At 39.1% G+C, this 12,429-nt stretch overlaps 1 protein-coding gene across 3 annotated transcripts in view; it reads right to left on the bottom strand.

The window, feature by feature from the left end:
• The window catches only part of LOC137344915 (protein-tyrosine sulfotransferase 1-like), a 63,710-nt gene that overhangs the window by 10,337 nt on the left and 40,944 nt on the right, over positions 1-12,429 (bottom strand). For 2 of the 3 annotated variants that reach the window (XM_068008205.1, XM_068008203.1), the window contains exon 4: positions 7,693-7,743. The exons of the other annotated variant lie outside the window; for it this stretch is intronic. In XM_068008205.1, coding sequence (XP_067864306.1) covers positions 7,693-7,743 — 51 coding nt within the window. The remainder of the gene's footprint in view (positions 1-7,692; positions 7,744-12,429) is intronic. 3 annotated transcript variants of the gene reach the window in all.

Genomic DNA, 12,429 nt, shown 5'->3' on the forward strand with positions numbered 1-12,429 from the left:
CCTCATCCTTGTCTTTAAATCCCATCTTGGCCTTTTCCCATCCTATCTCTGCAACCTGCTCCAGCCCGACATTCTCCTCCGAACTCTCCATTCCTGTGACTCCAGTTTCTTGCACAAACCCCCATTTCTCTAACTCTAGCCTCTTCCCTTCCTCTCTTTGCCCCACCATTGATGGCAGAGCTGTCAGCACATGGGTCTTATTCTCTGGAATTCCTTCCCTGAACCCCTCTGCCTCTTCACCTTTCCCATCCTTTAAAAACCTCAAATCCCATTTCTTCCATCAAACTTTTGGTTACTTCTCCTAATTCTTCCTTCCTGGCTCAGTATCTATTTTCCATATGCATACCTGTGAGGCACTTGGGGACATTTTTAATGTTAAAGGTACTTTATAAATAGAAGTTGTTGTTGATGAGAGGCTGAGATGAGACCTCATAATAATAGCCAAGCTGCTATGGTGGTTTGGGCAAAGGAGGTAGTGGAATATAGAGCCAGGTTACTTCAACAACACCTCCCAGTCCTGCCATCTCTACCACCAGGAAGGACACGAACAGCTATATCAGGGGAATACCATCATCCCTAAGTTTCCCTCCAAGTCTCACACCATCATGACTGGACATGTATCCCTGGTCTTTCACCATCAAAAGCCTGTAATTCCTACCCAACACCATCATGGAAGCACTGGCACCACAAGGACCGCAGTTCAAGGTAGCTCCTTATCACTTTCTCATGGCAATGGGGATAGGCAAATGTTCCCTAGTCAACATCGCTTACACCCATGATCAAATTCTTTTAAAAATGGGGTGGTTTCATTGAGGAGGAAAGGAATCGCTGTCCATGAACAAGATTGGCATAAGGCCAAGGATGTTACAGATTCATCCAAGATGAGGTCATGGATGGAGAAAGCCTTGTTTACATGGAAGTAAACATTCCAAAGGATGATCCAAAGTTGGCTAGTGGTGAATGACAAACCCAGGGAAGGGAGAAGGGGAAGAATAGTGGTAGAGGACAAGGGATAGGGAGGAAATTAGACAGATGTTCCACAGAAGACGGTGATAAGCTAATTTGGGTTGCTGCTATGGAAAGGATAGCTAGGATGGAAAAGAGGGAAACAAGCTTGGGATGACAGCAAATGAGGTGCTGGAATAGCATCAGGTGGGATGACCCACATGTTGCTGAAAAATCAGGGGCAGTGGAGAATGAATGGGGTTGAGAGTTGTAGAAGCTAGAGGAGCTGCAAGGGGAAGAACAAACACAGCAGGGACAGGAGATAGCCTCAGGTCTGAAGTGACAGCCAATATGTGAGCATGAGGGGACAGAGAAAAAAATCTTAAATTATATAAACAAGCATCAGAAAAAAATATGCAAAATAATAGAACTAAAATGCTGTTCAGTAACCAAGCTTGTTCTTTCCATCAGACTATGTTACATTACATTGCCATGGAATCTTTCCCAATTTATTTATTCTCCTGGGGGAGACAAAGCATCAAAGAACAGAACATTCTGGTGAAATTTCTCTGCGAGTCTCGAAGTCATTGTGTAAAAGCACAACGATATCAATCTAACATTGCAAATCTCCATTATTCAATCTGACTGGTTGCATTCCACAGATACAATTCCCCATAACCCCAACAGAACAGGACCTACTGAGTTCCTATAACAGTCAATTTGGTTCCTATCCAAATACTTGTCCTATTGCTTAAAAACCTTAGCAGTGGCTAGTTTAGATGGGATTTTATTGCACCTATTTAGTATTGTGCCAAAGGGAAAAAACACTTTCTAGTCTCATTTGAAACTTGGCAAAACTGCACTCAATTTTTAATCCTATAATCACAACTGAAGTTTAGTAACTTGATTAATGCTGTACTATTCATTCCCTTTATCATTTCAAAGGCCCAGATTACCATCTCCATTTTGTTCCCCCTCAGAGAACCAAGTCCAACTCTATCAACCTATCATCATTGTTTAGAGTTTTGAGTCTCAGACCATTTCCAATGCATAAGTAGACTTTCCAAGGGTTAGGCACATGAAATTCGACACAAATATAGCCCATTTTCCAATTTGTAAATGTTAATTTGTCTGCAATATGTGGAAAATAACCAGATAAAGAAAAGTAGTTAAAAACCTGCTCCAAGCTATTTGTTGAATCTGTTTAGAATATGACAAATACACACATCATGTGGTCATTTAATAATGTACTGTATGGTAAATTCCTAATCTGAGCTAGGCCTTTAGTGCAAGTGCTAGATAGAAGTTCTTATGAGTGAAAGGGATGGAAATATCAGAGGCTATCAACCCAGGTTGCTGTGACACAGAGTGGCGTTGACAGAGGACGAACACTTCGCCTCAATGAACATGGGTGGTGCAGACATATATCATGGGTTATGATTCTGAATAAAGTGATTAGGAGAGCATTGATGATTCCTGTAATAAAGTTATCTGACAATTATTGGTCCCAGATTGTTATTTTGGGGTAAGGTTACACAGAAAACATCAGAGCTCAGTGAAATTGGTAGGAAAGATGAAATGTCAGATCAATTAGTCTGAACAAGCAGTTAGAAATTTACTTCCACTGATAGAACACAAAGGCCACAGTAAGAAATAAGAAAAGGGACTAATGTAATTTAAGCAGAATACTAATGTGACTTCCGAGTCAGCAGACTTAAAATTGAATCATCTGCCAGGATTCAAACCTGCATCACGGACACATATGGCTATATACGAACGCTAAAATTATAACTTGCCCTATTCCTCTATTCCCTAAAAAGTTTCTCCTATCTCTTTCCTTTTTAGAATTGTACAGTTAACAAAAATGGAGTACATACATAATATAAATAGAAAAAGTTGCACACTGCCATCTTTTCTTAGAAAATCAATTTTAAAACTGGATATACTCAACTATAAGTAGTACCATGCTTTTATTAAACTGGAATGCAAATTTCATTTAATTTGCATGTGCTGAATTATAAATAAGCAGTTAACTCAATGAAAATAAATTTACACATTTTAAAGTAAAAATATCTGCATAGCAATCAAGTGATATGAAATAAAGTACCTCTTCTGGTAGAGGCAATTGAATTTTGATGCATAGAATGAATCTGCCTGAAGAACAGTACAATGCACTGCTCGAATATACTGTCTTCATATCTCAGAAAACACAGATCGAGAGCACAATTTAAATAATACAACAAAAACAAGAGGACTGCAGAAGGAGAGAGTTGGGCTGGACCAGGTTTTAAAAAAAATATAAATGGCCTGTGCAGGACGGACAGGCTTCGCATGAATAGAATTGAGATCAAAGCCCTCACTGGGAGAGAAACTAGTGCCGTGGACAATAGTTTAATACAAAGATGAGGAAGCAGAAAGGAAAGCAAAATGGATGTAAGATAGATAAGAAAAACAAGTAGTAATAAAGAACAGACCAAAAGGAGGGATTAAAGAGAGTAAGATTGCCAAACAGAAACTACTGTATGTACTTAAATGCACAAATTATATATTGAATAAAACTGGTGAGCCAGAGACACATATCACACACCCATAGCAATATTAGTATCAACAGAGACAAGGCTTGGGTTAGTGCAAAAGAAAGAGCTAAGCATTCCTGGTTACAAAATATTCCGGAGGGATAGAGTAGGAAAAAAGAGGAGGGATAGCAGTGGTCTTCAGAAATTCATTGCAGCACAGGAATGTAAGAATACAGGGGATGGCACAAAACCTGAATCTAAAGAGGGAATTGTTTCTCTTGGAAAGTTTATGATAGACCATTGAACACTGGAAATAAGATAAAGGAAGAGTTATAAAGACAAACATGCAGGAATAACAGGGCCTTAATAATAGATGACTTTAATTATCCAAAGATAGACTGGGGTAAAAGTAATTTTAGTGGCAAAGGAGGGAAGGAGCTTTTACACTGCTTTCAAGATCAGTATGTTTTTAATTCAACAAGGGAAGGAAGCAATGCTGGAGCTCATAATAGGAAATAAAGTGGTGCAAGGGTAGAGAAGCATCCAGGAAACAGCAACCAGACATAATCAGGTTCGATATAAAAACTGAAAAGGAGGGATAATGGTCAAAGACAAAGGTGTTTGACTGGAAAAAAGCAATTTCAAAAACATAAGGGGAACTAATCCGAATAAATTTGAAACAAATATTTGGCAAATAGACCGTGTACAAACAACGGGAAACTTTCACGCAGGAGAGAACTAGAGTACAGACTAGACATTTGCTGCACCCCTTTACTTTTTGTGGGCACAAAGTGGAGCTCCTTGGTTGAGTAGAGAAATTAAAATGAGATTTAAAGGTATATGATAAATCTAGGGCTAATAATAAAGGAAAATCACAGAATATAGAAAATCTAAAAAAGCAACAAAAATTAGAACAGCTGAAAAAAATGAAGAAATGCTGGCAGATAACAAAAGTAAATAGATGTAAGAGGAGTTAAAGAAAGGGTAAGACCAATGAAAAAATAAATCTTATGGAGGATGAAGGAATGGGGGAGATTCTATATGAGCTCTGTATCATAGTTTTTGCAGAAGACTGACCGTGGGAATGAAAGGGTACAAAAGAGGTGGAGAATTAGATAGGATATTCATAGATATGGAAGCAGTGTTGAAAAAATTGGTGGAACTTCAAGTGGAAAAGGCACCAGGCCCTGATAACATGCATCAGGGTACAGTAGTGTAGCAATATGGTACTGAACTAACAAATACTACCATGGCATGTTTTAAAACTGAATTCAATAATATGCAGCCAGCACCAGAAGCAAAGAGGGTCTCATAAAAACCCAACTGGTTCACTGATGTCTTTCAGGGAGCCTGCCACCCCTATCTGTTGTGGCCTAGGGTGACTAGTTCACATTATGTGGTTGACTCTTAATGCCTCTGAAGAGACTAAGGATAGGCATTAAATGCAGCCTTGCTAGTGTCACTCTCATCCAGAGAACACATTTTTTAAAAACCTGGAATAGTAAGGGATGTAGAAAGCAAACAGCACAGGCTCTGATAATAAGATTTCAAACATCTTTGGATATGGAAGTTGTGCCAAAGGACTGGAAGATTGCCAATGTAAACCCTCTGTTCAAGAAGGGAGATAGTGAAAAAACAGGTAACTATAGACTAGTCAACCTAATGCTTCTGGAGGCCATAGCATTGAATAAATTAATACTTACAAAGTCACAAGTTATTAGGAGAGCCAGCACAGATTTGTAAAAGGCAAGTTGTGTGAATAATTTAAGAGAATTCTTTAAGGAAATACTAGTGAATCTACATTGCACCATTTCCATTGCTTTTATATATTCCTTGTGCTGGGATGCCCAAAATTGCACATGAAGCTCGAACTGGGGCCTAAGGACTTGTATAAGTTCACCATCGCCTCCTTGCTTTGGTATTCCACACCTCTAGATACAAAACCAAGTCCTGTTCACCCACCATCCCTGTGCTCGCTGACCTACGTTGGATCCCGGTCCAGCAACGTCTCAATTTTAAAATTCTCATCCTTATGTTCAAATCCCTTCATGGCTATGCCCTTCCTTAAATCCGTAACCTCCTCCAGCCCAACAACCCTTCGAGATCTCTGCACTCCTCCAATTCTGGTCTTTTGTGCATCCCCGATTTCTATCGCTCCACCATTGCGAACCAGGCCTTCAGCTGGGACGTTTTACTACATTAAAGATGCTATATAAATGCAAGTTGTTGATTCTGTTCAACTTATCTATTTACACTGCCACCTTTAGTGACCTATGTGTATATACACCATATCTGCTCCTCTACTTGTTTAAAATGTTACAATTTAAGCTATTTTCTTTTGCAATTCTTACTCCCAAAATGTATTACTTCACAGGTTTCTGCATTGAACCGTATCTGCCCATTGCACTAGCCTATATTTGTCCTCCTGCAGTTTTTCCACAACATTTGTCATACCTCCAAATTTGGTGTCATCAGCAAATTTTGATACTGTTCCCTCAAGTCCTAGTAAATAAAAGCAGCCCTAAGGACAAGTTATTTCTCCAAAGATTCTATAAGGTTGGTCAAGCACAGCCCGCATTTTCGAAATTTATGTTGACTGGCCCTCATTAACTCGTTTCACTAAATGCTTAGGAATTTCATCATGTATTACAGAATCGAGTGTTTTCCCAACAACTGAAATAAGACTAACCTGCTGATAAATTTATTTTTGAAGGGGCCAGAGGAAATCACATTTGCAACTCTCCTGCCCCCCAGCATAAATCTCCTTGAGAAAATTTCAGTCAGAGCCTTTACTATTTCTTCCCAACCTTCCATCAAGATCTTCAAAAGCAAATGTAGCACCATCTCTTAATACTAATCTGTACTAACTGTTCCCCACCTACCTTTGACGGCTTACAACTCTAATATCCATCTCTCCTATAAAAATTGAGGAAAGTATTTTCTGCCAAGCCACCAATCTCCTCGACAAGCTTGCACCCTTCATTTCTTAGCAGCCCTACCCCCACCCTGACTTTTCTCTTGTTAAGATGCCTTTTTATTGCCTCATGTTGTTTTTGCTAACACCCCCATCCCTCATACACTCTTTTAGCTTTTATCATCTCTCTTTTTGTAGCTTTCCAATATTCGTTATATTTGTCCTGGATTTGCTCCTTAAGTGCTAAATGCTTTTTATTAAAATTTCAAATTTGATCTAATCTTCCCCTATTCATCCATGGAACCCCAGCCTTCGATATTCTGCCTTATTTCGACACTGGAATATAATTGATTTGCACCCTTTCTAGTTCCTTTTTATTTTTATTCCATTGTGGTCTATGGTTTTATTTGTCAATTTTTCCTTCCATTTAATCTGGACAAGGCCCCTTTGTAATTTTGCTATGAATTGCTTCCCCCCTCCCCGACCCCAGAATGAGTAGTGCATCCTTCCTTGTTGTTTTACAATGTTAAAGGCGCTATATGAATGCAAGTTGTTGTTGTTGAAACAGCAACACACTGACTGAGAAAACAGCTGTTTACTCTTTTGTCCAGTTTAATGCCAACCTTATCATCAATACACCTAAAGCTTACTGCTGATCTTTCTTCATACCCTCTCTCAACTATCTACTCTGTTGGTTTCCTGCTGTCCTCATCCATATTAGTTTAAACCTTCCCCCACAGCTTTAGGGTAACGGTCCCAGCTGTCAAATGACCACCAACAACTCGCTTCTGCCCCAGAACTGGTCAAAATGCTCCAAGAATGTCTCTAGAATAATTTCTGTTCAACTACCACTCAGTTTAACTGTTAACTCATCGACATTCTAACTTTGTAAAATTTTTATGTTCCATATAATATGATTATTACAAAGAACAAATGCACAGTAGTGAATTTCAAAGTAGTAGCATAGAGAAGTTCAGAGGGCATCCATAAACTGCTAAGCTTTGCTGGAACTTTCAATGTATTGGTGCTTTGCAACACACTCTTGGGTGTCTATTCGGCTGTCTCAACTAAATCCTGTCACATCACTTTTTTAAAAAACAAATGTACGTTCTATGTACAAAATGAAATTAGGCTAAACTAAGGTATGCAAACTGAACACTTCTTTCTGATCAATTACTTTTCCAGATGTTATGCTACAGACGCCTGGTAGGCCAAATTGTAACTTTTAAACATAGCCTCACGAGGAGTAACAAATTTAAACAATCCAACGAAACATCACTGAAAGCCCAGGTGATATTATGGAGCCTAGTACTGTACCTGTGGCTGATCTTTAAGAAATTCAGGTAGCTGAAAGTCACCTTTGATTACCTGGGAAAAGAAATGAGTTGCTTTTAGCACAGACCAGGTTTCCTTAAATAAAGCCATCCTAAACAATACACGCCCGTTTAGTTTTACCTAATAAATGCTGTCAACTCTCTTATCCTAGGGGAGGAGAGAGAGAAAACAAGAATGGTGGGCCTGTGACAGAAAACCAAGTGAGAAAGAAGACCAGAAAGACAATTAAATACAATGAAGCTGAAAGAATGAAGTGGAAAGGAGGATATTTTTCCAGTATAAAAATTAAATAGATTTCAGGAAAAAAAAATCCCTTTCAACAAAGTCTTGCATTTTCTTTTTAAAAGATCTAACCCAATACCAAATTCATATTTAGATTTTAGTACAACAGATTTGGATTAAAGAAGCAGTCGAAAAGAAGTTGTTGCATACCATAATGCAACATATAATTTGATTAATATTTAAATAGGTCAAAGTGTTTCCATTAATGCTTTGAGAATTACAATGACTTATGGAAGAAAGCAACCAACCACACAAGACACTGTGATAATTGTCTAGGAACATAAGGACAGGAATAGGCCAATCTGCCCCTCGAGCCTGTTCCGCCGTTCTATTAGATCATGGCAGATCTGTACCTCAACTCCATTTACCCACCTTTGATCCATACCCCTTGATGCATTATTTTTCAAATATTGAGTAAGTGGAGCAACAGTGCTAAATGTTCTCCTGTATAACTGCATGAGTATACAAAACCAAGAACGGCACATTTATAGGATATAATTTTTGCAGCTACGTGATCGCAAAATCCAGTCATGAAAATTAAATATTCATTGGGGTTAAAGGGACAAATATGTTTTTTGTATTAAAATATTTTTCAATTTTTTTTTCCTTGAGGTTTTCGCTCCCTGATCGACAAAAGGTTTTACCACGCCATTTAACTTGGGCACTGGTTTGACGACTCCAGGACAGTGACACTTACAGAATTGCGACTTCAGAGCACTGCTCACCCATTTTTACTATCCTTGTGTTCTACTGTCAGTGTTTAACAGTCAACAGAGAAAGAGGTCTGTGTATCCGTAACTCCTACCTCCACTTTCACAAGTCAAGAAAATTTGCACAATAAGCACAATGAGAAGTGCAGAGTTTGCTGCGTTATTATGGTGTGTGTTGGTGGGAGGAATACACCATTCCTACACCTGACATATCAATATAAAAGTACCAAAACTAACATCCAGAAATCCTTACTGTGGAATGGGCACACCGACCAGAGGTAATGACATCATAGTAAAATTATTACACTTAGAGCCCCAGTATAAGTCGCTGCATTGTTGTTTTATCAGTTCAAAAATCTCTCCAGAGCAGCAAGCAGTGATCTCCACAAAGAAATCTAATGAAAAGTAAATCTAACCACTAAAAAGAGTGAGGTATGAAAAGATTCAGCCAACAAAAGTAGCAAATACAGAACTGCAGTCACAATCTTCAGCTAGTAAATGAAAGTATGATGGTCATTGATATATATTAATGACTTGGACTTGGGTGTACAGAGCACAATTTCGAAATTTGCAGATGACACAAAACTTGGAAGTGTAGTGAACAGTGAGGAGGATAGTGATAGACTTCAAGAGGACATAGGCAGGCTGGTGGAATGGGCAGAAACGTGGCAGATGAAATTTAACGCATTTTGATAGCAAGAACGAGGAGAGGCAATATACACTATAGGGTACAATTCTAAATGGGGTGCAGGAAGAAAGACCTGGGGGTATATGTGCACAAATCGCTGATTTTGGAGATATTTTCATATAATTAACTTCCCTACGTAATAAATAGATTCAGGGCAGGTTGAGAAAGCGGTTAAAAAAGCATACAGGATCCTGGGCTTTATAAATAGAGGCATAGAGTACAAAAGTAAGGAGTTTATGATGAACCTTTATAAAGCACTGGTTCGACCACAACTGGAGTACTGTGTTCAATTTTGGGCACTGCACTTTAGGAAGGCCTTAGAGAGGGTGCGGGAAAGATTTACTAGAATGGTTCTAGGGAAGAGGGACTTCAGTTATGCGAATAGACTGGAGAAGCTGGAGTTGTTCTCCTTAGAGCAGAGAAGGTTAAGAGGAGATTTGATGGTGGTGTTCAAAATCATGAGGGGTCCAGACAGAGAGAAGCTGTTCTCATTGGCAGAAGTGTAGAGAACCAGAGGACACAGATTTAAGGTAATTGACAAAAGAGCCAAAGGCGACATGAGGAAAAACTTTTTTTTAATGCAGCGAGTGGTTATGATCTGGAATGTACTGCCCGAGGGGGTGGTGGAGGCGGATTCAATTGCGGCTTTCAAAAGGGAATTGGATCGGTACTTGAAGGAATAAAATTTGCAGGGCTACGGGCTCAACAGGCCGAATGGTCTGCTCCTGTGCTGTGTCCATTCTATGATTCACCACCAAGGCATTCTGCTCCCTACTTCATTGTACCCAAAGGCTAGTAGAGAAATTGTTTTAAGTGAAAGAAATGTATGATCTTATAAACCCATGATACAAACAGCCTGACATTAAATTTGTTTAGAACCAAATTAAGAGTCTCAACTGGGAATTACCTGAATGAAAATAAGCACTTATTAAGCATCTTTTATTAACCTGGAATGCGGGATATGATTCCCAAAAGCCACTACCGCCAAAGGGTGATCAGCATAAATTGGAGCGAATGGAAGTTGGACAAATTAGTCTACCTTTATAACTTTAATACTTCTTCAGTGTAAATGGTGAAAAGTTTATTCAGTTGCTGATATAATTTCTCATTTTGGTAACAATCCAGTTTTCTGCAAAAAAAAGGGTTAGGTATTCTTTTAAGTGCTTAGCCACAATAATTGATTGTGATTATTTTCTTTCAGAGTAACTTTCCTGTGGGCACTTGATCTACTTGTGACGTGCTGATCCAGTCATTTAAATCATGCTTCAAAAAGTACATAATCTACATAAATTAGAAATGGATAAAATGAAAGGTCACTAATGACAATTGGTTTGTATTAACTAAGCTGCCATTGTCAGAAACTGCAGGCAGTTCACCTTAGTTCTTTTAGAAATTAGTGTGACTGATGTGCTTTTGATCTAAACGCTTAAGGGTAATTTTCTGTATAATCTGCACTTTCTCCTACACTGGAAGAAAGTTAAAAAAATAAGTGTGGAATGAGAAAAGGCCATTTGGCAATTAAGCCTGCTCCATTCACAGACCATGTACAAGTTGTCTTAACATGCATTCTGCCCCTCAGAGTTTTCAAACTGCTTTTTGTTGAGCCCGTTTCATTTATCTACTACTTTGTGGTGGGGAAGGAAAAAAAGAAACCATTCTTTTAATCTCCATCAAGACTTGTGAATTTTGCACTGGTTACATTTTGAGGATTTTACTCTCTCTTACTCTAAATATTTTTTGGGTTCAATATTTCATTCTACTCCCATAGGTGAGGCTTTGCTTATGTTCTAGAGTGTTTTATGTACAGCAACAAAATTAAAGTAATAGTCCCCACCACTTAATACCAGTTATTACGTGCAACTGTCTACACCGGGAAATTTAATACTAGCCATTTGCCATTCCCGTAGATGTCTATAACAAAGGCTGCACCCTATTAAGCGTTCTGGCTATTTCAGGCAGACATAGCTGTTTAGTCAGCAATTCGCACTTTGTTACGTACGAACATACGAATTAAGAGCAGGAATAGGCCATATAGCCCCTTGTGCCAGCTCTACCATGGCTGATCCGATTGTGACCTCAACCCTACTTTCCAGTCTACCCACTATAACCTTTGACTCGCTTGTTAATCAGGAATCTATCTAACTCAGCCTTAAAAATATTAATTGACCCTGCCTCCACCGCTCTCTGGAGAAGGGATTTCCACAGACTCACGACCCTCAGAGAAAACATTTCTCCTCATCTCCATCTTAAATGGGAGACCCCTTATTTTTAAACTGTGGCCCCTAGTTCTGATCTCTCCCACAAGGGGAAACATCCTCTCAGTATCTACCCCTTCAAGTTCCCTCAGGATCTTAGATGTTCCAATAAGATCACCTCCCATTCTTCTAAACTCAGTGTATACAGGCCCAACTTGTCCAACCTTTCCTCACAGGATAACCCCCTCATCCCAGGAATCAGTCGAGTGAACCTTCTCTGAACCGCCTCCAAAGCAATTATGTCCTTTCTTAAATAAGGAGACCAAAACTGCACACAGTATTCTAGATGTGGTCTCACCAATGCCCTGTACAACTGTAGCAAAACATCTCTACTTTTATATTCCATTCCCCTTGCAATAAATGACAACATTCCATTTGCCTTCCTCATCACTTGCTGTACCTGCATACTAACATTGTGATTCATGTACTAGGACACCCAGATCCATCTGTACCTCAGAGTTCTGCAATCTCTTTCCATTTAAATAATATACTGCATTGCTATTCCTCCTGCCAAATTGGACAAGTTCACATTTTCCCACATTATACTCCATCTGCCAAATTTTTGCCCACTCACTTAACCTATCTATATCCCTTTGCAGGCTCCTTATGTCCTCTTCACAACTTACTTTCCTACCTACCTTTGTGTCATCAGCAAATTTAGCAACCACACATTCAGACCCTTCATCCAAGTCATTGATATAGATTGTAAATAGTTGAGGCCCAAGCACTGATCCCTGTGGCACTCCACTCGTTACATCTTGCCAACCTGAAAATGACCCATTTA

Source organism: Heptranchias perlo, chromosome 28 (assembly GCF_035084215.1).
Source record: "Heptranchias perlo isolate sHepPer1 chromosome 28, sHepPer1.hap1, whole genome shotgun sequence".
NCBI lineage: Eukaryota > Metazoa > Chordata > Chondrichthyes > Hexanchiformes > Hexanchidae > Heptranchias > Heptranchias perlo.